The 24,739-nt window shown below is 43.3% G+C and overlaps 1 protein-coding gene across 2 annotated transcripts; it reads left to right on the top strand.

Moving 5' to 3' along the window:
* Positions 1 to 917: 917 nt before the first annotated feature.
* rnf216 (ring finger protein 216) lies at positions 918 to 19,454 on the top strand. 2 transcript variants are annotated; one of them, XM_015003950.2, is made up of 18 exons: positions 918 to 1,062; positions 1,973 to 2,090; positions 3,475 to 3,605; positions 3,727 to 4,812; positions 5,585 to 5,661; positions 5,781 to 5,889; positions 6,661 to 6,822; positions 6,907 to 7,018; positions 7,156 to 7,289; positions 7,619 to 7,669; positions 8,406 to 8,543; positions 9,323 to 9,471; positions 9,597 to 9,675; positions 15,257 to 15,354; positions 16,842 to 17,064; positions 18,308 to 18,377; positions 18,679 to 19,059; positions 19,257 to 19,454. In XM_015003950.2, the coding sequence occupies exons 2-17, from the start codon at positions 2,027 to 2,029 to the stop codon at positions 19,050 to 19,052; spliced, it is 3,057 nt and encodes a 1,018-aa protein (XP_014859436.2). In that variant the 5' UTR covers positions 918 to 1,062; positions 1,973 to 2,026; the 3' UTR covers positions 19,053 to 19,059; positions 19,257 to 19,454. The 2 variants fall into 2 exon arrangements, with proteins under 2 accessions (XP_014859436.2, XP_087864316.1); XM_088008190.1 differs by having other exon boundaries at positions 18,679 to 19,454.
* The last annotated feature ends 5,285 nt before the right edge of the window (positions 19,455 to 24,739 follow it).

Here is a 24,739-nt window from a genome sequence, read left to right as displayed (position 1 = left end):
TTTAGGCACATAACCACCACCTTCCAAATTGGAGTATGGATCAGATGCTTTTACTACTAAAATCTTCTCTTCTTAATAAACTACAAACACAAAAACTAAAATCTCTGAAACAATTCCCTTATACCTAATTTACTTTTATTCTCATCTAAATTTCTAATTAACAACGGAGTGCTTCTAAAGACCCTCTTTGACTTTAGTGTTATCAGCCATCTTCTATGGTGCTTTCCGTTAAAACAGCAGTTACGGTTTAGATAAGCTAATCAGGAAGGCCAGCTCTATGCTAAAACGCCCGGACAACCCAATGCAGGCCTAGGGAGACAGAAGGACTCTGGCTAAAGTAACATCACTATTGGACAACGTCTACGTGCATCCTTAAAAGGTTTTGCATTTATATATCTAAAATTTGGGTCTTAAAATGGTTTGAGTTCATTTCGTCCAAACTGGCTGAGCTGAGAAGGATGAACAAAAATGTGTTGTGTCCAGGTGTGTAAAGCTGGTAGAGACATGCTACAACAAACCTGCAGTTGTAGTAGCAACACAGTAGGCATTCAGAGTGGCTGAATTCAAATGCATGCCACACTTTTCAGATTTCTATTCGTGAAAAAAAAAATTCAATTTCCTCCTCCCCAGTGAATTTATTTGTGCTGCTCTATTGTGCAAAATGTATATAAAATAGATTAGAATTTTTTTGGTATTTTCCACATACCTTGGAAACCAAAACTTTATCCTATTTCCATTCTGGAAGTAGTTTTAGTAATTTTTTAAGTCTTTATCACTTATATCTATATATGTAGTTATTGAGCTTACTCGGGTGGAAAGAAGAAAAGTCTTTCAATTCAGCTAAACATTACACTTTTGCTTTATCTTCTCTTTCCGACAGCTTCTCTGTACAAGTGAAACGCTCAGCACGTCTTAAAGACTACATTTCCCAAAATCCAGCAGGAGGACGTAGGCGCTTCTTCATGTTTTGGCAGTTTCTCACCGATAAAGCTACACGGATATAGAGCCTATCAAGGAGACAGACCACCAGGATTTTTAGTGGTTATCCACGACAAAGCTACGGTATTCAACCTTTTTATTTTATGGGGTTTTCTTTATTAAGAAAAAAAAACGGGGTTTACTCCTTATGCGACTGATTTGAAGCGCTGCTAGTGACTAAAGAAAAATCCTGACTTCTGTCAGCTAACTAGTTACCATTCTAGCTAGTTAGCCAGGCATGCTAAAACACATCGAGTAAAGCGACGCCGAATAGAGCGGAAAAGATTGACGATAAGTGGCCTGTTTGTTTTTAAAAAGCTACAGTCTCAATGTTCTTTGTGTCGTGGTTGTGTCTGAGCTGATGTCAATGCGATTAACACGGCGTAGCTACTTGGAGCAACTACAGCAGCACTCTCAGCTCCTGCTGTTGGCGAGAAATATCTCAACTACACGTGAGATTTAGATTGATTTAAAGCATATTTGAGCGCGTGCTGGACTAAAATAGCCGCACCCTGTGTCAAAGCTAACAGAAATGTACGGAAAGCGGTAACCAGGGGTCAGGTAAACAATCAACTTTAGGATTAGCTATCAGTGTTTATTCTAATAAAGGGCTTGGGTTGCTCTTGTTCAACTGCTAACATGTGATTTCCTGGTAATAGATGGTTTGTTTACCTCTTAAATCTCAAAGTTTGACCATTGCAGACCTGACTCCGCATCGCCCTTTTTATTCTTTGCCTGACATATATATGTTATGGCAACAAATGATGCATTAAAAATGAAACCAACTGGTGGATTTTAGGGGAATTCTGTCTGCATTTATAATCAAGAGTGTGACTCATGTTCCTTACCGCTATATATCCACAGTCACCGGACAGGAACCTGCATTTCTGATGATCCAACTTCCACAGAGAGAAGGGAGAAAGATGATACTGCTTAACCTTCATGATGACAGCTCTCTCTCTCCCTGTGTGTGTGTGTGTGTGTGTTTTTGTAGATGCTACTGACTGGGCAGTGACTGTCAGTGTGAGCTGGTTAGTGCTGCTTCACAATGGCCGATGGAAATGATGATGATGTCATCCACCTGGCCAGCTTCAATGTGCACCGGAGCCAAGGTGGGACTCATCACTGACATGCACTGGATCACATTTTGTCACATTACAACAACAAAAAGGGGGAAAAAATAGTTGAATGCATGCTTTCTGTGTTTCATGCTTTTGTCTGTGGACCTAGTTATTAGACTCTTAGTTAGATGTATGTCTTGACTTTCACTAGGCCATTCCAGCAAATGAATCTCAAGGTTTCCCCCAGAAAACTTGCTAAGCCCGGTGGTTGGGTGCCAGGGCAGTCATTCATCCAGCGGCCCGTCGTGTTTTTGTGTTAAAAAATGTTTAAAGTTGACAAGAAATTTGAAAATATCACTTGATAATTATGTGTTATTGGAAGAGTAACACCTGAACACCAACTATAAGGTCTTAAAAAAATGCAGACATTTTAAAAAGACATAAATAAATAATCATTGTTAAGCCTGGCGGAGGAACATATAAAGCCTGGTGGCCCGCCAGGCTTATACAACACTGGGGGAAACCCTGAATCTGCTGCGTGTTTAGTACCGCCTTTTGAAGCTCTTTTACAATTTGAGCCAAAGTCAAGTTGAAAAAAAAACAAATAAATAAAAAACTAACCTTTTAATTATTTTTATTAAAATCAGACAAATTACTTACATTGTGTGATATCTGTATGAATTGCATCTGTAAATCATTATTAAAACATTAGACGTTTAATAAAGGAAAAACATGACATTTCTTTCATGCTTTTAGGGCAATTTGTTCTAAGTTCTTGGTTTATAAAATAGTAGCAACAAGAACAGGATATGGGCTCAGTAATTCTTCTGAAAGTGCTTCCTCTGTTCACCTGAGTTAAACGATCTGCCCTTCTTTTGAGTAAAGGTAGTCGGTGACAAAGAAATGAAAATGAAAGCAATAAACCGGTTTAATAAAAGACGCTTGCTGCTTATTTTAAGATCCTAATCTGTGAGAGACAAGTACAGCCCTTAGCATGATGATTCCAACACCGTGTTTCACAGTGAGGATGGTGTATTCAGGGTGACGTTGGCAAGGTAATTTCTGACACAGGCATTACTTTTGGAACGTATTTGTGTGCTTAACAGATTTGTTTTTGGTTTTTTGAGGGGACAAAAATCCATTTTCAGATCATAGAACAAATGTTAATATCCAGTTTTATATTTTCAGAAACAATCCATCCAAACCAACTGGTGTAAAGATCTATATATTTGCTACAAGATTTTGACAGATTTTTGTGCTTATATTTAGAAATGTGTGACTGTACATCACTTAATTCACTTGTAATTGATCAATTATTGCTCAGTTCTTTTGACAGCTATGATCAATGCAGTGGATTGTTGTCTTGTAGCGTTTAGTGTGTTATGTTTGCTATTGATCCAGCGGTGTGTGTGTGTGTGTGTGTGTGCGCGCGCAGGCTCTCGTGCGGGTCAGAAGGAGTTCATCACCATTTCCGATGACTCAGATGAAGAGCCAGTGACCTTTTTACCCGGCAGTCCGGTTTTAGTCCCAGACGATGGCGATGACGACGACGTCAGCATACTAGAGGTGACTGACATGTCCATCAGATGCTTTATCTCACTTTTTCTTTGATTAATGTTTTAGGTTTATTTCTGCCTATGTAGCATTTTCCCTTTGTAGATTTGCTGTGCTTGTGATTTTCTTGCAGGTACCGCTTCCGGCACGCAGGAACATAATCCGCCAAGCAGCCAAATGGAGTGGGATCTTACACAACCCGGGTCAAAGCAGCGAGACGGCCGCCGCCGGGGACCTGGGCTCCGCCGCCTCTACCTCCAGAGACATCAGGACGAACCAGCTGGACACACACACGTCGACCACGGCGCTCCCCACCCCGGCGTTGCCTGCACAGCTTCAGCCAAAGCGCCCCGCGTCTGTGCGGTTCCGGGACAACACGCCGGCCCGTCCCGCCGACACCCCGTCTACCTCTAAGCCGTCTGGGACAGCCACCGTTTTTCAGGTTCAGCCGAGCACGTCGGGACCCCTCCCAGGCCCCTCGGTGCGCGTACTGCGGCATCAGCGATGTGAAGCTGCAACCGCGGCGTGTTCCTCCACCAAGCCTCAGGAGACGGCGAGTACGAGCGGACGCGCAGCAGCAGTGCACGGTACTCAGGCCAGTACGTCGTCTGCGCATGCACGGACTCAGCCGCAGCCGGGCACGTCTGCGCAGCACAAGGTCTTCCAGATGAACCTGGTTGTGTTTCCGCAGCCGCCCAGCACCCGGGCGTCGGCGCTCATAACCCAGCCTCAGCCGCAGCAGCGGCCCATGAACTTCCCATCGCACAATCAGCCGCAGGGCAACCTGGTCCAGATCGAGCCGCAGCCCCTGGCCCAGGCCCCCGCCCAGACGCCTCAGGCTGCGCCGGTCGTCCCACCCGCGGTTCTAATCGCCGCCGCCCCAGAGAGATTAGGTCCTCCTGAGGCAGGCCACCGGATCATCCTGGGGAGCCAGGCGCCGGCGGAGGCTGTCCCGGATCCTCCGCCGCAGGCCTCCGTGGCGGTGGCACCCGCCCACGAAGTCCGGCCGGCCAACCTGCCGGTGCCCCACGACGGAGGAGGGGCTGCCGGGCTCGTCCTGGCCCCAAACCCAGAGCAGGTAAATCCAGCACCGGTTCTGGTGGCTGTCCCCCCTGCACCCGAGGCCGTGCCCCAGATAGAGGACGCCAGACCCGGACCCTCGGCACCGCAGGGCGGACTGGACCAGCAGCCTCACGTTAGAGCCCTCATCACTGGAGTTGTGAGTATCTCACACACTTTACTCCACCCAGCAACCATTTAATACCCTGAAAGTATTCATGTCCATTAAAGCTGCAGTTTGTAGCTTTTATTAAAAGATGATGATTACATATTTGTTCAAATTGTCGTTCAAATTGTCACATTATGAGACAGAAAATCTGTCCTTGGTGTGAAGAAAGATGCATGTGAGAAAGTGGTGGAGATAATTGTAATCATGATTATGTTTTTAATATTCCAACTAAATATCTTCCTGTTAAAATGATCCAGTCAAAGTCCAAATCCTAAAGCCAACAGACAATCTGAGGTGAGACGTGAACATAGAGGCTCTCCATTCAAATTGGAGTGGATGGTAGAGATTTTATACAAAATTTCTCCATATTTGATGAAGAAATGCATGGCCACAGCATGACTCCACCGCCACCGTGCTTTACAGTGGAGACGGTGTAATCACAGTGACGTCATTGTAGCTGGATCTATATTGAGATTAAATCCCACACAGCTGGACTCTATTTAATGATCAGACAACATCCGAAGGCAGATTTTTATATATATATATATATATATATATATATATATATATATATATATATATATATATATATATATATATTTTTTTTTTTTTAGGGGATCAGAATAAATGGTAATGAATACCATGTTTAAGATTTTTCTTTCAGAAGTTGAACTTTATACGTTATTTTTCTTTCATATCGACATTTCTGCACTACTTTGACTAGGACCATGACATACTGTCCATTTCTCTCTCTCTCCTCCAGCTGGATTTACTCCCAGACGTCCAGGAAGCGTATGTAGCAGAACTGATCCTGAGGAATAATGTGAAAGACTTGAATGTGTAAGAAGCATTTACATTCCTATTGTAGGAATAGTAAATAATTAATTTATGAGAATTCGCCTCTACGTTTTTTCGCCCTGGTGTGAAATAATTTAAACTCTGCGTCGTTCCGGTCGCAGGATCTGCAACCTGCTGCTGGAGAATCCAGAGTATCCGAGGAGGGAGGCGGCTGCAGCCACAGCCGCTCCCACCAGCATCCTGCTGGAGTCAGGAGACGTGCAGGCGGAGGTGGGTGCCGCTCTGTTAGCCCTCCCCTCCAGAAGGTTCCACTTCATGTGGGATTTCAGTCGCTGGACTCAAACATCAGAACCTTTGTTCCAGAAAACCAAGTGGTGGTCCAGTTCTGCTGTTTGATTTTGGCATCAGCCAATAGGAACAGCTCAGCACCCTGTATTGTCTTAAAAAAAGAATTAAAACATAAAAATAAAGGACAAAAATAAACTACAAAGAACATTCATGTTGTCTTTAAAAGAATATTTCAAAAATTAAATAATTAAGGTGCTGATGTCTTAAAAAAATAATTTAAAAAAACAAAGTCAAGAAAAATAAATAATTAAGAAAAGTACTGCTGTCTTTTAAAAAAACAGTAAATAAAAAAGCTTCTGGTTCCTTAAAAATAATACAATAAAATAAATTAAATAAAATAATAATAAGGTACTGCTGTTGTTTAGTTCATCATGTGCTGATGCTGTCACTGATTACAGCACGTCCTCTGAATCTGGAAAAAATTAGGTTTCATTAAGAAAATAAATTGTTTTTCCAAAATTTTTGCTACTTAGGTTAATTTTCAGCACCTTCCATCACTTTCTGGCACTCCTGGTAAAGGAAAATAAATATTCTCTTGCAGTGCGATTTAGAAAAATCCAAACGTTACTTTAAGTACAGAGGGGGAAAATGCAGTTTAAAGGAGAAATCGCTCCCCCCACTTGTTTTCCGTGAGTTTGTTTGCGCGTCAGTCACTTATCTGAGAATAAAGGCCACGTGTTTTTATTCCTTCAGGTGACCGAGGACCTGTTCGACTACGCCAAGCTGAGCACGGTGGGGCCCATGGTAATCATGCAGGCTGCCGACTTGCTGATGGCAGACTTCAGGATGCTCAGCTGCCAGGACATCAAATGGGCCCTGAACGCCCTGAAGGGACACTATGCAATCACACGCAAGGTCCGCTGCTGCTCTATTCCTACTTCCCACCTCGCCTGTAGCCCGTTTCATCTCCATCACATGGGGGTTTGTATTTTTTACCAGGCCTTATGTGAAGCTCTGAAGAAGTGGCAGGAATCCGGCGACCCGTCCGGAAAGAGGCGACGGAGCAGGACCTCGTCGGAGCGCTGCTACATCGATTTTCACTTTGAGCACGGTGAGGATAATGGTTTTCACAGCCCCACTCATGGGTTGTGCAGGACGGCGTGCGTTCTTTCTTGCCGATTAAATAAGTCGCAACACGAACTGAAAAACAGGTTCTCAGTTTGACGGGCGTCGCCGTTTGCACCCCAGGTTCTTACAAGTTGGACAGAAGGATGTATTTTCTGGAGAACGACCGGCGCTACTGCAGGACGTACAACAACCTGGAAGGTTCTGTCCAAAAGGAGCTGACGTTCTACCAGCAGAAGGCCAAGGAGTGGGCAGAGGTACACAAACCTGTTTTCTGGACTATTAATGGCACTTCATCTCCTTTTATGTTAAGTTTTTTTTTACCTTTCATGGTCAATTGCTGCTATAAAGACCATCAGTGAAATAAAAACCGTAAGTAAAGAGTCCATGATGAGGTTCCACAAGGTTCAGTTCTTGGCCCATTTTTTTTTTTTTTTACTTTTGTACTTCAGTTTATGCAACATATTTACGCAGCATTTTGGCTCCAAAGCTGTCAATTATACAACAGAATTGATCAAATTGCTTAATATAAGTACCCCTGCTAATAATAATAATAATAATCATCATCATTCATCTCTGTCTCCAGCACGAAGACTTCCTCCTTGCTCTGCAGGTCAACGAAGATGAATACAAGAAGGTATGAGGCGCATATTTTAGCTCGACTGACTTTATTTGCTACAACCCAGTGCTTCATTTGACCAAACAGTTCCTGGTTGCTTTACTGTGGTCACTCTGTTTTGTGTGACAAAGTTACTGCTGAGTTTAGTGTGCGTTCGTTTCAGATACAGGACGCCACGTCTTTAGCGTTCTGCTACTTTGAAACGGCGAAGTGAGAAAAAGACGACCTCGGTTTTCAGAAAGTTCAACAGGACACATTTTTAAACAAGATTACTTTCATGCCTCTGTTTTGCGTTTCCCAGATTTCCAAGAATAGCTAAAAAAAACAAAAAAAACAATCAGAAGTTACGTTATAACCATCATATTGTTCATATTGTTCTGAAAGCAGATGAGGTACAGAAGGCACTCCTCAGGATGAGTGGGTTATCTCACTTAAAAACTAAACACCATTTTAAAAAAAAGAGTTCACCGTTACCACAGGAGCACAGCTTGGTATCCAGCTTAACAGTGTTCAGCACCTGTTGGACAAATACTTAAATAAAGTGTAAATGGAAAACAACATCACATAATAGCTCCTATATCTATAACTCTGTCAAATTATTATTTTGTATGTTGACTTCTCTCTTTCTTTTTTCTTTTTTTCTTAAAAAATGAATTTGATCTCAAATATTTCCTCTTGTTTTTCTGTCAAGACGTTGTCGAGCGCCGGAGTTTGGCGACTTGTGTTGGTAAACGAAAGCTTGTTCTCTCCACAGGACGGTCAGCTGATTGAGTGCGGCTGCTGCTACGGGGAGTTTGCCTTTGAGAAGATGACGCAGTGCTCGGACGGACACCTGTTCTGCAAGGAGTGCCTGGTCAAATACGCTCAGGAGGCCGTGTTCGGCTCCGGCAAGGTACAACCCGCCTGTGGCTTCAGTAGAACGTCACGACGTCTCCACGGCCTTGAAGTGTCCTTATGTGGCCGTCAGAAATTCCAGGATATTTTAAGGTTTTGTGTGTCTTACTGAAACAAAAATGATGTGAAAGTGACTGTACTTCTTGTTAAAACTGTGTTTAGTAACGGCGCATTTGTGTTCAGATTCTGCAGCAGTAGGAGCTTTAGGGCCACATTGTAGGATTTTATTTTTAATTGTGAAAAAAAGTTGTAGAAATATGAGAGTAAAGTCGTAATAATAATAGATTGAAGTAGTAATTTTACAGTAGCTCACCATGACCACACCAGCCCTTGTGTAGAAACATGGTGGTGACAGAATCATGCTGTGGCGAATTTTTACCAGCTGTTGGTTGGACCTGAAAACAGGGGAATCCTGGAAACAACATGTTGAAGATGTACTGCAAAGAAAAATGTGCAAAAGTGATAGACTTCCTCCAAAGTACTGGAAGAGGTTGAATACAAATGCGTGCCACACTTTTCAGATTTTTCTTGAGAAAAAAACATGAAATCCAGTTTTTCTTTATTCCACTTTACCTCTAAGGGTTGTGAATGCTTTTAGTCGCCACGGTAACGGTTCACGGTCCTCAGAAGGAACAGCTGCTCAGAGTTTTTCATCAGAAGCATGTAGAGAAGCTACGGGGCCCGGGGGATAAATCGCAGCTTTGCAACAGCCGGAAGGTGTCGCTCGCCGTGACTCGTCACCGTGACGACAGGAGTCTGTGTTTTTTTTTGTTTTAGTCGGAGCTGAGCTGCATGGAGGACGGCTGCCCGTGCTCCTACCCCATGTGCGAGCTGCAGAAGGTCCTCCCCGACAACATCCTGTGCAAATACAACGAGAGGCAGGCGGAGGAGGCGGTGGCAGCCACCTGCGCCGACGAGTTAGTGAGGTGAGGCACTTCGTGCGGCCGGACCCCAAAGAAGGAACTGCAACAAATGTGTCTGGTTTTCTCACTTCCTGATCCGTCTGTCTCTCTCTCTCTCTCTCTCTCTCTGTTGTTCTCGGCTCTCCCAGGTGTCCGTTTTGTAACTTCCCGGCCTTGTTGGACAAAGACATGTCTCTGTTTAGCTGTCCCAACCCGCGCTGCCGCAAGGTCAGTCCACCCGCCTCTACCTCTGCAGACCTCTCTTTTAGACCTCTCATGAAAATCAAAGTCCAGACTCTGATTCTAGCCATCATAAATTACACCAGTCCAATCAGAACGAGAGTGATTGACGAGACGCCTGCTGGAGGAGAGAAACGGTTCCTCTCTCGTCTTCTGTTTTTTTTTTTTCCCTTATCTCTGCATCTTCTCCTCCTGTCTCAGGAATGCAAGGAGTGTGTGTGTGTGTGTGTGTGTGTGTGTGTGTGTGTGTGTGTGTGTGTGTGCGCGTGCGTGCGCGTGCATGTGTGTGTGTGTGTGTGTGGCTTTTTGTCCGGTGAGGTTATCACAGGAATTCCAGTGAAATGTTTTATTGTTTGTGAGAAAGAAAGTGACAGAAACTCACAAATATGCTGCCAGTTCTCATTCTTGCGACATAATCACAGCCTTGGTGTTTTGTTCTCGGTCAGTCCTCGGCTTTCTGCTGGTGGGAATGTTTCCCACGTCTCCTCCACAAACTCTTTTCTCTGTTATTGGATAAGAGAACATCGTTTGCATCTGTCCTAAAAGTGTGTATTTTTTACTTGGTGGCGTTGGGTTAAAAGGGCAAGGCCTCTGTTAGGTAATAGCTACTTACTGTGTTTTTTTGTTTGTTTGTTTTTTTCAAATAATTGTTAGTTACGCAAGGTCTTTTTGTCAGACCACTTAAACTTTTTCACCTTTTTACATGTTAGATTCTCCAATTTCAGTGTTTAATGTCATAAACCAGCAGAAAATCGTCAAAATTGTCACATAATAGTGTTCGAACTCGACCCCCTTTACTCTGATCCCAACAATAAAGTTCCGTCAGACGTTGGTAATGGTCAGTCTCTGTTCTGTGAAGGCCTCAGAGGTTTGTTGGAGAACAAACTGGACATCTTTTATTTTTTTAGGGCTGAAACAATTAATTGTGATTAATCAATTATTGATATAATCGTCAAATATTTTAGCCATTAATTAATCGTTAAGTGACTCAAAAAGGTCTAACTTTTTTTTGAAGAACAACATTCTCAGAGCAGTAATTGAGCCAAAAAAGACTTTTTTTTTTATGTAAATATGTTTTACCCAGAGCACCTCAAGTGGCATTGCTTCAGCTCCACCTGGTTTAAATTCGGTAAAGAAACAAAATCTGCTGATAAGTACCTTTTACTGTCCAATTATTAATTGGTTAATGCAAAAAAAGAATAAATTAATCTTTAAATGATCAAGAGTGGACTATAAGGAGCGCTATGCGATTACATTTTAGGCAAGAATATATTTAGTCTTTTTAAGAAAGGAGTTGCTTATTTATTTGTGTCCTTTAATGTATTTCTAATATATTTTCATCCAATTGTTCGATTACTAAAATATGTGATAGTTGGATAGTTGGAGCTCTGCAGTTTTTTTTTTTTTTTGGACTAGCTTGGATTAAAATTTAATCTTATGTTAGGATGAACTAGATCTTAATCCAGTGGAGAGTCTGGGGTGAAATGTTGAGGTTTACAGTTTGACTGAGTTGGAACTTCAGAGGAAAAAAAGAACAGACTCAGATTCTAATCCAGAGACGTTAATCTGGTTTAGACGTAAAATAAAAAGGCCTCCAGGTGCACCTCCACCCCCGGTATCACGGGTTGTTTCCACGGGAACGTCCCCAGGTGATCCGAGGTGAAACCGAAATCGTCCGACGTCTTAGTTTCCCTTTTGGTTTTTTCCGCCCTGCACGATTCTGACATTTAGTTGCAGCAGTTTGTACAGCAGTCAGGCGATCCGCGGCGTTTACCGTAATCGGCCTCTAGGTGGAGCCAGAGGTTCACTGATTCTCCTGCACAGGTTGGGTTTCCTGCCCGGCTTGCTCGCTCCTGATCCAGAGCAGGAAAAGTTCGGCAGACTTCTTCTTCTTTGGTTCTGATTCATCGCTAATTAGCATGCTTTGACAGTTAGCAGCAGCTGGGATGGGCTCAGAGAGAACCGCATGCTCTGTCCGTTTTAGGCTTTGTTTTTTTGTTCCTTCTTGGCAGCAAGCTCTGGCCTAGTAAAATGTTCTTCTTTGTTGTGTGTAAAAACACGAGGGTGTGTTTAGTTGTTTGGTTCACACACACATAAACACCTGAGTCCGTTAAACAGATGCAGGGACCGGTTCCAGGTAGGTCCGATGTGGCCCCACAGGAGGTTATGTAACTAACGCACTTCTGTTAAGCCCCGCCCACCCAGCCGCCTCCCATTGGCCGGCTCTCCTTCTCTGATTTCTTACTGGTTGGGGAAGCTGCTAACATCATTTTGAAACCCAGATTATCCTGTGTGTGTGTGTGTGCGTGTGCGTGTGCGTGTGTGTGTGTGTGTGTGTGTGTGTGTGTGTGTGTGTGTGTGTGTGTTAATGCGATCCACATGTGTCTGGGCCTTTTTATTTGCTGTCAGATCCACTCACACAAACATGTGTGGAACTTTGCAGAGTCTCTACTTTTAGCTCTTTAACTTTTTTTTAATGCATAATTTACACCAACTGGGTGCATAATTGTCACAATAAATAATTTCATCCCATGATAAATTAAAAGGAGCTCAATAATTTCCATTTGCCTGATGTGTTGTTTTCCTCTTTCCTCTCGCTCTTTCTGTCAGAAACAGGCTAACAAAAGTCTCCGGTCTCATCGACCCTCTTTTATTGAAGGACTGTTTTGTTTACAGAGACTCCATAATTCACTTTATTTGTTTCTGTTTAGCAGACATTTAAAATGATGCTGCTGAATATTTGTTAGAAATGAAAGTTTGGGAGTGTCGTCTTGTCTTATTTTGCCTTTTACTTGAAAAAGGTCTCAAAGCAACAATATAATCGTTTATTGCGATAACTTCTGGGGCAATTTATCATCCAGCATCATAGTAATTGTGAAGCAGAGGCAACTTTGGGGGTCAGAATACCTCCTTAAGCGTGTTTAATGGGGTGTGAATACTTTTATAAAGCACTTTAACGCTCTTTGCTTCTCGTTCGATCTCCAAACGCCACTGCCTCCTTCTTGTCGTTTTTCTTAATTTTCTTCCTTCAGCAATTAAACGCTCACCTCTGCACAGCCTCAATGCCCCGTCTCAATCGGGAGCGCCTCACTGCCTTATAAGGGCTGCTGCAGCACTAGAGAGCAGCGTGGGAGGGGAGAAAAGATATGAATGAAACCGGGCGTAGGGAGGGGCAGAGCTGAGGGAGAGGAGAGGCGAGTTGGAGCAAGTAGTAAAAGAAGGCGAGGCTTGTTAAAAGTGCAAGGTTCCTTGTTTTGTGTTTTTAAAAGCGAATGTGTGTTTTACCTCCGGCACACCTTTAGTGACGTACAGGTGAAGCACTGCGGGGTGGACGAAGCCACGCCCCTTTAAGGTCGGACCCTGACGTCGTTATTTTTAGCCGCGCTATAAGAGCTCAGGTGTCTTCCTGCTTTTCAGTCGCATGGTTTCACTCTCTTGTGTGGCTTTCTCTCTTGTGTTGCTTTTCTTTTCGCTCTCTGTAAACCCACTAGGGGGCGATCTTTCTCTACTCCGTCTCTTTTTTTTTCTCCCCTCCTCTAGCTCTTCTGCCCCTCTTTGTTTGATCCTAGGTTTTTTTTTTCTCTCCTCTTCTCTCTGCTGCAGACCGGTTCCAGTTTCCTCCCTCCTTTTTTTTTTTTTTTTTTTTTTTTTGTTGTCTTCACCGTCTCTCTCCTTCTGCAAACGCCAACAGTAATCCAGTTCCTCACCCTTTGGCTGAACCTGCACGCCGCACAGCCGCGTCAGGGAAAAATACTGTTAGCGCAAATAAGAAGCAGATTTGCGCATACGCGCGTGCTCAGGCGGTGATTAAAGCATGCAGAGCCAAGGCGTGACCGCCTCCCCACGCAAAGGTCAGATTGGATCTCGCCGCGCCGCATCAGCTGTCGTTCAATATTAGATGAGCGACTCAAATATTTATGGCAGCACCACTTAGCTAAGGGTTAGCAAGGCGAGGGGAGCCGTCCGAGGCGTTCACGTGTCGGCGCCCCGGCGAGACAAAGCAGGCCGGAGGATGGAGTTTGTTCTTGTTCCTAGGCAACCGAGCATCCTGCAGCCGCAGACAGACGTTTGCGGCAAAAAAGGAAAAAAAAAAAAGAAAAAAAAAGAAAAGAAGCTGCACCTAGATGTCTGCGAATGGGGTGTGTGCTGCAGTGGCCACGGCAGCAGCATACAGAGCAGATGCTAAAGGGTGGGGGTGCTGCTCTTAATGCAGTGCCTCTGGTTTGGCGTGGATTTAGAAGATGTCAGAGAAGATGGATGACATGTGATGTGGAACTGCAGGTTTTAGCAACAGTTACCAAGGTGACTGTGGAAGGAGAAAAATATATAGATTTCGCACGGTGGGATTTCTTTTTTAGCTGATAGCTCAGCAAACATGTTGGAGAAATTTGATAAACTTTGTGGCCCACATGCAAACAAGCTGACAAAGTGAAACACGGATCATCCTGATGGGTGGGGCTGGGGGTGGGTGGGCGCTTGTCTTCAGCAGGGGTACGGATACAGCTGGACAATAAATCAATAACAATATCTGTCGATATTGATGGATAAATTTGTCTAGATGTAGAATATTCAACAATTTCACTGAAGTCCCATCCAGAACCGCACAGCATTCTGGGACTTGTAGGCAGAGGAAAGGGTTTAGTCTCGCAAACACTCAAGGCTAACTAAGCACTGTTAGTGGCATCGACTAACTCACTCGCTCTTTGGTTGCCTAGCAGCAACCTGTTGAGTAACCAAGCAGTAATTATCGATATCAACTCATATTGATTACAAGAACGTATCGTTTAGCAACATAAGCTGGGTTCAGCCTCCAGCAGGACAACAGCCATGAAGACACAACCAGGGCTACAATAGATCGAAGCATTTTCATCTGGTAGAATGGCCCAGTCAAAGTCCAGACCTAAAACTTCTTGAAAAGTGATGTTCATAGATTCTCTCTGTCCAGTTTGACTTTCTTCAGACGTTTTCACAGAAAGAAATCTCCTGACCTGCTGCTTCACTCGCAGCTTCTGATTGGTTTCGTCGTTTATCTGGATCCCCGTTAGCCGTTGCCGTGACGATGGCTACTCTTCCTGCAGTGCACAGCATTACGAAAAACAACCAAAAAAAAACACATTCATCAAAAAAGCAGTTATGCACACTTGGTATCACATTAGTAAGGCAACATATTATTTCATAAGTGTCCAATTTAAACACATTTTCATAAAATCTCTGGTGGTTGTTGCATTTAAAACCAGATAAAGGACGAGATTTATACATTCTAGTTCCTCTAAATGTGACAGATTTTCATCCGGTATTCCTGCTATATACCAGAGGAGTAAAACAACCTGTTAAATCATTCCTTGTGTTATATGTGTGGCAAGCATTTGGGATCTTAGATACAATGTTTCGACAAAAAAAAAAAGAAGCTTAAAATGGCAAAATCAGCCATATTTTTAACCTATGTCCGACCAAAGCCCTGTGCGTGCTGAAAATATTTATCTGTAATTTGGTTGGATGTTCTCCTCTCCCTGATTTCTCACCATTCTCATCTAATTTTGGTTTTTGTTGTGGTTTGTTTTTCCTTTAGGAGAGCTGCAGGAAGTGTCACGTCCAGTGGAAGCAGCATGTGGGAAAAACCTGCGAGCAGGTTCTGGAGAGGGACGAGATCCGCATGAGAGTTCTGTTGTAAGTTCCCTCACACGTCTGCTTATCGTAGCCGCTCTGTTAAGAGAACCTGCATTCGTCAGCGTTCGACCCGACGGAAACCAAACGCCTCTGATACAAACTTTTATTTGTCTAGATATTTTGTTTTTCCACCCATTTTGACACTTTGTGCGCATTTGGATTCGAGTCCCGGCTCGTTTTCCCGTCCGCCGTCCCTCTGGCAGGAGAGGACGCTGGGTAAACAATATCAGTTTCCCGGACGACGCTCCGGGAAGCAGCCGTGCCGGCGGGCCAGCTGCTTCCTTTCGACCCAGCAGGCTCAGAGGCGCCACTTCCTGTTTTTGGAGCAGCTTTACTTCCTGGTGCTGAAAGACACAGGAAGAGATCTGGTAGATGAATCGGTCGTCCTGTTGTTGTAACGGGACGAAACCAGGCGCGTAAGAGGACAGCTTTTGCACTTTCCCACCAGAGTGGAGGTCTTAAAAAGTCTGCAACTTCATGCATCTGAAATTAAGGCCTTAAAAATGTCTTAAATTTATTTTTCTGTCCCGGCAGGATGATTTACTCTCATATATTCCATGTAGAAAAGTCTTGGAGACTTTTCTGTCAGGTAAAAGTTTGAGTCACACACAGACGTCTTCGTTACGTTCTGTAATCCGAAGCGGTTGAGGATGCCGCTAACTAGCTGGGTTTAAGCCCTTGTTAGCAAGCTAGCGAGATTTTTTTTTATTTTTTTTGTGCATAAGTGTACTACTGGTTTTTAGGACAACGCCAGACTTTGCCATTGGCTCACTTCTGTTGCCAACTTGTACGATGCTACAAAGCTTCTAGGCAACAAACATTTGGCACTACTGTATAAAATATACAACTTTCTTTTAATATATATTCATTATGATTCAGGTCCTAAATTTCATTCAGAATGGTCCTTAAAAAAGTCTTAAATTTGTATATATATATAAATAAGGTCTTAAATTCATTAGAAAATAAGCAAGTTGGCCTTAAATATGTTTGCTACAGATATTAAATTTTGTTGCAGCAAAACTATTTAACCTCCTACCTTCTATGTAGTTTTTCTGTCAGGCAAAAATTTGAGTCGCACACAAACATCTTTCTTACATTTTGTGACTCGAGGTGCTTCACGCTAACTAGCTGCTAATGAACCTTTGCTAGCTGGTGTAAATTATAGCCAGTTGACTGAACAAGGTTCATCTTATCCACCGGCTCACTTTTATTGCTAATGTTACGCGCATGTTAGGCAAAAGAAAAAGTTTGGCGCTGATATGTAAAATACTTGATTTTCTTTTCTACGTTTCTGTTGTGACCCAGGTCTTAAATTTCATTCATAGACGTCTTAAAAAGTCTTAAATTTGAGTTGGTGGAACCTGCACGAACGCTGCGTCGTTATTGTGAAGTAAAAACCACGAGTGGTCGCAGACTGTGTGTTGAAATGATCTTTCTGATCTCGCTTCGCTGTGAAAACCGTCACCATGTCGCCGTTCTCACCGCAGCGAGGAGCGGATGACGGCGGCGCGGGTCAGGAAGTGCGTGAAGTGCGGGACGGGCCTGGTGAAGTCGGAGGGCTGCAACCGGATGTCGTGCCGCTGCGGCAGCTTCATGTGCTACCTGTGCCGGGAGCCCATCACAGGCTACAACCACTTCTGCCAGCACGCCCGCTCCCCTGGTGCCCCCTGCAGGCACTGTCGAAAATGCTCGCTCTGGACCGACCCCACAGTGAGTTTTTGTTGTTGTTTTTTTTTTAGCCTGGTATCCGTCTCCTCGTTACCCACAGTGCAGCTTGGCTGCAGCTTCTCTGGCAGCCAGAAGCATCATTTAGCTCCCAGCCGGCCAATAAGCTGGCACGGAGCTCGCCATGGCTACGAAGCCAAACCACGGGATTAAAAGTCAGGCCTGTGAAGATACGCTGAGGGGAGGCGGCTGACCTCTGACCTTCACCAAACACAAGCCAGACGATCTCTGAAAACAAAAAATAGATTGAAAATTATTATTTTTTACAGACTTTTATATTTATTTATATTCACTTATGTATATTTTTCCATCCATTTGTTGGAGGCTCTGGAATTCATTGTTGTCATTTTTCAGGTTTAAATTGTTACAGAAAAAAAGAAAACTGAGAAATTAAGTGTTTGATTTGTTTTGTTTCCAGACTTTTTTTTTTCCATTTTCTAAAGATCAGTGATAAGACAGATCTTAAGGCATTTAATTTTTGCAAATTTTTTATTCACTTTCTTATATAGATATTTATTTTAACCTTTTTATTTTAATTTATTCATTATTTATCCAATGTACTTGCTTGTTTTGTTTTTAGCCCCTCGTGGTGCTTTGACAGCATCCTTTACCTTTAATCAGCCAAATTACACCCTGATTTTAACGTCTCACCACCGGTTTTTAAGTTTTTTAACGTTTTTAAAAGTTTTTAACAGATTTTTCCTGTTTTTTTGGGGGGGTTTTTTTTACTCGAACCTCTTTCTGTCAGAGTTTCAGGGTGGCGCTGCTCCTCTGTTTCTGGTTAAAATGCCGGAGCTCTGAAACTGTTGTGAAACTTAACAAGCTTTTTTGTTGATCCGTCTTCAGTGTTGCGTAATCCAGTCCGTTCAGGGCTAATCTTTTTAGAAGCAGCTGTTGTAAATTAGCTGAAACAGCTCTTTAATACTCTTCTACATTGGCTGCTATGTCGTCTCACAAATTGTCAAATGCACAGAGAGAAAGAGAGACTGACAGTGTAGCATCTTCAACCAGAGACCTTTTTTTTGGTTGTTGTTTTGCTGAAAATCTAGAAATTTGAGTCCAGGCGTTGGCGTTGATACGTTGGCATGACGATGTGTTGCACGCTCTTGTTTTGGTTGAATGTTGTGATTATTATTTTTATTTTTCTGCTATCATGAGGTCAAAAGGGGGAACCTGGTAGCTGCTGTAGCAGGTTTGACATGAAGCTCTTTCTGTTTTACTTCTGCAGCAAGATGACGAGCGAATCATCCAGGAGATCCAGAAGGAGGGCGAAGCTGAGCTGAGCAAGAAGTGTGCAGGTCAGTCAGCAGGACGGACTCCCAGGATGATTTAATCCGACGTCTGAATGAATTAGGATTTCGCTGAAAAATTAATTTATGTCAGTTGAAAATTTTAAACTTATTAAATTTGTTACGCTTCAAAAAAAAAAAAAAACCTTATTCATATGTATTGATAGAAAGTTGAGAGGAAGGAAAAAGTTTTACAAGTGCACAAGCAGCAGCGGTCACATAAGGGTTGAGAGAAATTGTGAAAATGGTTATCTGTCCATCTGTCATACATCTATTCATCTGTTTACTCATTTTCTTCCTCTTCTGTCAGATAATTCAGGGAAGAGGGTCGGCCCGCCCCCTGAGGCCATCAAAGACTCTAAACGGCCCCGTGTGGGTCCGCCCCCGGAGAACCCCCCCCAGCCCAACGCCCCGCCCGCCGTCCCCCAGGCGGTTCAGGCCCCTCTTTTCGTCCCCCCTCGCGCCCGCTACCACCCGCCGCCTCCGGCTCCGGCGCCGCCGCAGGGCCGGATCTACCACCCCATCATCATCCCGCGGTTACCCCCAGCGCCCTACGTGCCCCCGCTGCAGCACGTGCCCCCCCTGAACAATAACAACAACAACAACCAGCACAACCACAACCCGCCCTTCATGGACCTGCCCATGCACTACGGACCCCCGCCACACTACTACAGACGCTACTGAGAGCGCGGTGAGTCGCCGCCCCGTCCCGACCGCGGCGTCACAGCCAGGCTTCCTCTCCACGTAACAAGCACTGAGATCAGAACTGCATTAAAGACGCAGCTCTGCTCTCCTTTTAATTTGCCTTCTGCTGACTTCTGTCATTCAAGAGGACGTTCCCGTTTTACTTTTATTTTTTAGTTTTTTTCTCTCTCTGTCTCTTTACAGACCCGAACCGAACCGACGGACCGCTGAGGCAGATTCTGTCTGGTTTCTACAGATATTTTTGAGTAATAAAATTGTATAAAAGTGGAAAAAAAAACAACAACAAAAAAAACCATATTGAAGTTTAGCATTCCCTTCTGTATTTTTGTCTAACAGGTGTGAATTTTCTAATAATAAAGTTTTCTTCACGATGCCTCAGAATTCCGCCTCGCCGTCGTCTCACGCAGGAGGGAAGAAAAAAAAAAGAAAAACGGGCTGAGTCACGAAAACCAGACCAAGGGGGGCGCTCTCCTCCAATCACAGCATTCGCATTGGCGCTGGCGTCGCAACATTTCTCAGAGAGCGTTCTCCTTTGTTCAACTGTGTGTGTGTGTGTGTGTGTGTGTGTTTGTGTGTGTGCGTGTGTGTGTGTGTGTGTGTGTGACGGATCACTTGGCGGCACGCCGCCTCCGGTTCCATCATGGAGGCTGCTGCTGCCGCTGCTGCTGCTGCTGCAAACACAAAGGAACCTCCGCTGCAGCCCTGGGCTCCAAATGCTGTTAGTCACAGATTGCATGAAAAAGAGGAGGAGGAAGAGGCTCTTCTTCTTTTTTCTTTTTTTTTGCTGCTGTTTCGGTTTTATTTATGCATGAGCCAGAATTAGATTTTAATGAGATTATTCATCTCTAAGGAGCAGCCAAGTGAAAACAACTCCAGCGATCTGCACTGCGTTTAGAGCAGACGCCAGAAGAGCAGAGAGAGGAGCGCTGCAGTGATTCTGATCGGTTTTCTACCCTTTAAAAGTCATACGGTAACCTCATGGCCCTGACCTTTGACCCTGCGAACATCCACGAAGGTCATCATCCGGCTGTTTGGAAGAAAACCCTCAACCAGCTTTTCTCCAGTAACCAAACTAACTTTCTTTTTGGGGAATTTATGTTTGAAAAATCAAAAAATTGAGGGGAAAAGAAATTTATAAAAAAAAATAAAAACATGTGCCTCTTATCGATTCCCCACAGCATGATGCTGCCACCACCGTGTTTCTATAGATGTGGCGCGTTCATGGTTTCATGCATGTTTCATGTTAGTTTTCTGCCTTGCGCAGCGTTTTGCAGTTAGACGCTGGATTTGATTAGGCGACTTCTGATAGAAATTGATTGCACTTCTGCAGGATAAAATGTTTTTATTTTTTTATTATTTGATTCCCTGAGTATGAATCGCTCATGTAGCAACTAAAGGAAATCATGAATGAAAAGGAGCAGAAAGAAGTATAAACTTAAACTTTCAGACATTTAAAATACACAAACATCAGCTCATTTGCTGCCGTGCTTCATCAAAATCATTTTCGGATTTCTTTTAAATGCAAAAAGCTATTCAGCTCGTTTCATTCCATCATCACTATTCTGAATCTATATTATTTTAAAAATTGTGTACGTTTTTGGTTTGTTAAATTTCATTCCACAATTTCTCTGTTCCCTTTTTTGTTTGTTTTTAAGCCCCTGATTATGCTGCGGGGTTTCCCAGATGAGGCTCCTGGATTACGGTTGCAGAGAATTAAAGAGAATTATCAGCTAATGACTTTGTTCATGTAGTCAACAAAGGGCCTTCTCGGCTGATGCGATTAGACGAAAATAAAGGACAGTTCCACCAATTCAAGCCGTCACTCATTCACACCCACTGCCATAAAGACTGAACACACAGAGGATGGAGGTGGATTATCCAGAACCTTTTTCTTTATTGTCCAGCTTTTGAGCGTCGACAAGAATAATCTCTACGGCATAAATTAGATTTATGCTAAAAACACATTAGCCGTCTAGTCTAGATGATATTTTAGGTTTATTTTGAGTTCATTTGTTTTTTTGGATTGAAAATATAAAAGTCACTTTAAACTCTGAAGCACTTTTACAATTCAAAAATTACACGTTTCTCTGTTCTGTTAGCATCTTGTTATGCTAGGATCTTTATTCGGCAGACAAAAGATTTGCATAATTATTGTAAAAACGTGTGTAAGTTTTAATAGATGCTATGCATTCATTCCCCAGAAGCTAAAGGAAAAACTTCTGCTTGGACCAAACTCTGCTGCTCGTTCCTGAACTCTGAACTTCTTCATCAGAACGTCTCCAGCTCCGTCACGGTGTGTCCCTCAGGGTCGTGTGTTCAGTCCTTTGCTAATCTTCCTGTTGAAGATTCAACAGTGGGAAACCTGATCGTTAAATGTGCAAATGGCGCCACAGTCTTATTATGCCTTTATATCGACTTTATGATTTATTCAGACTCACACTTCCTAAAGAATCTGAACATAAAAAAATAAACACTCTATATTTGCTGTAGACTCCCAGGAGCAGAACATTTTTAAGTTTGATGTTTATCTTTCAAAACCTGATATTAAATAAATTATAATAAGTTAAACCAGAAGATGTTTGTTTCTACGCCACCGTCAGCTAACCTTTAGTTCTCGCTCAGGATCAAATCTGGCACCAAATCCAGCCTCCACAATGAAATGTGTAAGTCGAGCTTCCAGTACAGTAACCTTCATCCTCCATTTTGAAAGAGCACTCGGCAAAAACAAACAGGCTTTTCATCGAACCCTGGCTCCAGACCTGGAGCTCTCAATGGCTCTTCGATGGCCCAGATTAGAGCTTTTTGTTCTGGGAGAAAACACGAACCAGACGCGACCCACATATCTTCTGCGACACCTGAGATGGACAAAGCAGCTCAGCGCCAGAAACTTCCTGCTATTCAGATCCGCGACCGCAGCGGCAGTCTGCGTTCACGAGCAAACGACCTTGAAATCCTGAAGGTCAGCGCGGGCCCGGCTGACATTTTGAGCCGTTTCGGACTTTGAAGAGGGACGGAGACGGCAGGTTCATGTCTCACAAGGACACCTGTAGGTGACGGGTGTCCAGACATTTTGGTCTAAAAATGTCAAAAGTGATTGAGAGCCACAAAATTTAGATTAAAACAAAAGATTACATAACTCACTTTTACCTGCACAAACATAAACACAACATTTAAGTAAAATAAAGAGGTGTGATTTCTGGAGAACAGGAAGTTCTAAATCATCATAAAAGTTTTTGAATAACATCTATGTATAAAGAACTGCAAACTATCCGAAATTATGTTTTTTCTCATATTTGTGCTATTTTTTTAGCAACAAAATCTCTGTTGCTGCTTTATTTAGCTGAGTTTACTAAATGGGGGCTCCAGTTACTGGTCCTGCTTACTATGATGTCGAATTAAAATAAAAGATAAGTACTTTTTTTTTTTATCCATAGTAGGAAAAAAAATTATCTGCTGAATTTGTTTTTATTTTTTAACTGCATCAACTTCCAAAACCTTGAGGTGGAAAACCAAATATATGCCTTTTTTTTTTTTTTTTGGCATCACGTTTGTTGGGCCACACAAACTTCCCCTGAGGTGCCTCAAATGGCCCGTGTGCCCCATTTTGGACTCCACTGGAGTTGATGAACGTGTGTGTGTGTGTGTGTGTGTGTGAAAGCTTCCTCCTCTGGGACCGCTGGTGTCTGCCAGTGTTTTCCCCCCTGGCCCCTGTTTGTGTCTGTTATTGTTTGTGTGTATCTTTAAATGAGGGGATGTAAATTTAATGAGCAGCGCTTTTTACAGCTGTGAGCGCACACAGCAGCTGCTCATGTCTGCCTCGTCTCCCTCTGATTAATAGGTGTGTTTGTCACAATAAAATGCCTTTCTGACAAGGAAGTGCAGCATTAAATATGGACTAAAAAGCAGCTTATAAAAGTATTCATATTCCTTGAATGTTTCTATATTTTGTCAGCAGCTGGATTTGCACTGAGATTAGGCCTCATTTAATCGATTTGCACTCAGACACGCCGCACTTCTCAGTTTTTCCATCTGTAAAAAATGTTTTGAAAATCATTTTCTTGTATACCACTTTGTACTTATTTTTCACATTAAATTCCAATGAAATATATAATTTTTTGTGGTTTTAATGTGACAAAACATAGAAAACTTCAAGGGGTGTGAATACTTTCGCGAGCCTCCGTGTACACAACCACTAATACAATAAATTATTTTTGCTACAAAGAAGCGAAATCGCATTTATTCAACTTTTCGTGCCAAAACGACTATACGTTTTTTGTTTTTTCCAGATTTTAATATCTAAAAATCTCAAATGAACTCCCACTGCCACCCAGGAAAACACTACGCCTGCTGCAGAGGTGAAAGCTCGCAGAAAGTCTTTGATTTGCATTAGTGAGTCATCCTGCTATTCATCTCCCACGTCCCCTAAAGAGATTAGCGCCTGACCCACTGACCCGGAGCCGGACCTGCGACTGTCTGACTGGGGAAACGTGGAGGCAGATTCGATTAGAGCGCCGCGGAGCCACGTGGTCGATATGATGAAAGGCAGACGCCTTCTTCTTCTTCTTCTTCTTCTTCTTGATACGAGCCTGGAGATCGAGGCGCCCCATATCTCGGGCGCCCGCTCGCAGCTGCCGTCTCCATGGCAACACTGAAGCCGGACGGGCTGCAGAGGAGATGGCGGCCATTCTGCCTTCAGCCTTCCTGATCTGAGCTAGTCGGCGTTTTAGCCGCAGACCGCCGCAGCCATTCCTGGGAAATGGGTCATATTTTCTGTGACTCATCTTAGGAGCTGAAAAAAAAAAAATGGAGGCTGGGATGAAGGATGGAGGGAGGGAGAGAGGACTGATGGGAGATTAGAGGAGTGTTTGTTTTCAGCCGTGTCGGTTGTTGGTCCTCTGGGATCTGGGAAACAGATTGGGGAGAAATGCTCTGGAGGCTCCATCCCGACGTTACCACCTGGATCTTTCAGAGGGACGCACTGCCGCCCCCCCCCTCTTTCACACACACACACACACACACACACACACACAAAAACACTGCTCCAGAATAAATGTTTCAACACAAAGGCTCTATTCAGGAGACACGGAGGGAAAAAAGTGTGTGGATCTCCCACATAAATGTGTGCGAGTGGGACAACACATGAGCCGCTGTGGTCAGAACCAGGAGGGAGGCCTGTATGGAGCTAAATCATGGCCATAAAGTTTGTTCAAAAGTAAAAAAAAAAAAAAAAGAAAAGGAAAAGGTTGGCATTTGCACAGGTATGCAGACAAATCAAAAATATGGCTTAGGATGTTTTGAAGGTTAAAAAGACTTTTTGTCTTCTGCCGTTTCCTCAGCTGAAAACTTAGTCTGGTTTGAACATTTAAAATTAAATTATAACAGCTGGGCTTTCTCCTTGTATCCAGACATTTAGTGTGAAAAATGCAAGTTGGTTTAGATTCCACCACTTCAGTTCCCTTCGATTTCTAACCAATTAACCAACCAACACAACAAAGTGCAAGTAGAGGTCAAACCGTTTCCATCTGCCAGTGGAACTTGTCATTTTACTAATATTAAGGAATTATTCACTTAAAACAAACTCATATTTTTTGCTAAAAAGCTACGTGTAAGCTATCGTTTTATTTCAAGTGCACCAAAACATTTGCAGTAATGGGACAAAAACCAAA

The sequence above is a fragment of the Poecilia mexicana genome, unplaced genomic scaffold (assembly GCF_051168715.1).
Source record: "Poecilia mexicana isolate PSO_F unplaced genomic scaffold, ASM5116871v1 scaffold_8, whole genome shotgun sequence".
Lineage (NCBI taxonomy): Eukaryota > Metazoa > Chordata > Actinopteri > Cyprinodontiformes > Poeciliidae > Poecilia > Poecilia mexicana.
The sequence above is the reverse complement of the archived record's forward strand: the minus strand, read 5'-3'. Positions and strand labels throughout refer to the sequence as shown.

Coding starts and splice junctions, on each gene's coding strand:
- rnf216 (XM_015003950.2), top strand. CDS start 2,027: ATGGCCGATGGAAATGATGATGATGTCATCCACCTGGCCAGCTTCAAT. Junction 2,091..3,474: donor CAATGTGCACCGGAGCCAAG/GTGGGACTCATC, acceptor GTGCGCGCGCAG/GCTCTCGTGCGGGTCAGAAG. Junction 7,290..7,618: donor AGGCCAAGGAGTGGGCAGAG/GTACACAAACCT, acceptor CTCTGTCTCCAG/CACGAAGACTTCCTCCTTGC.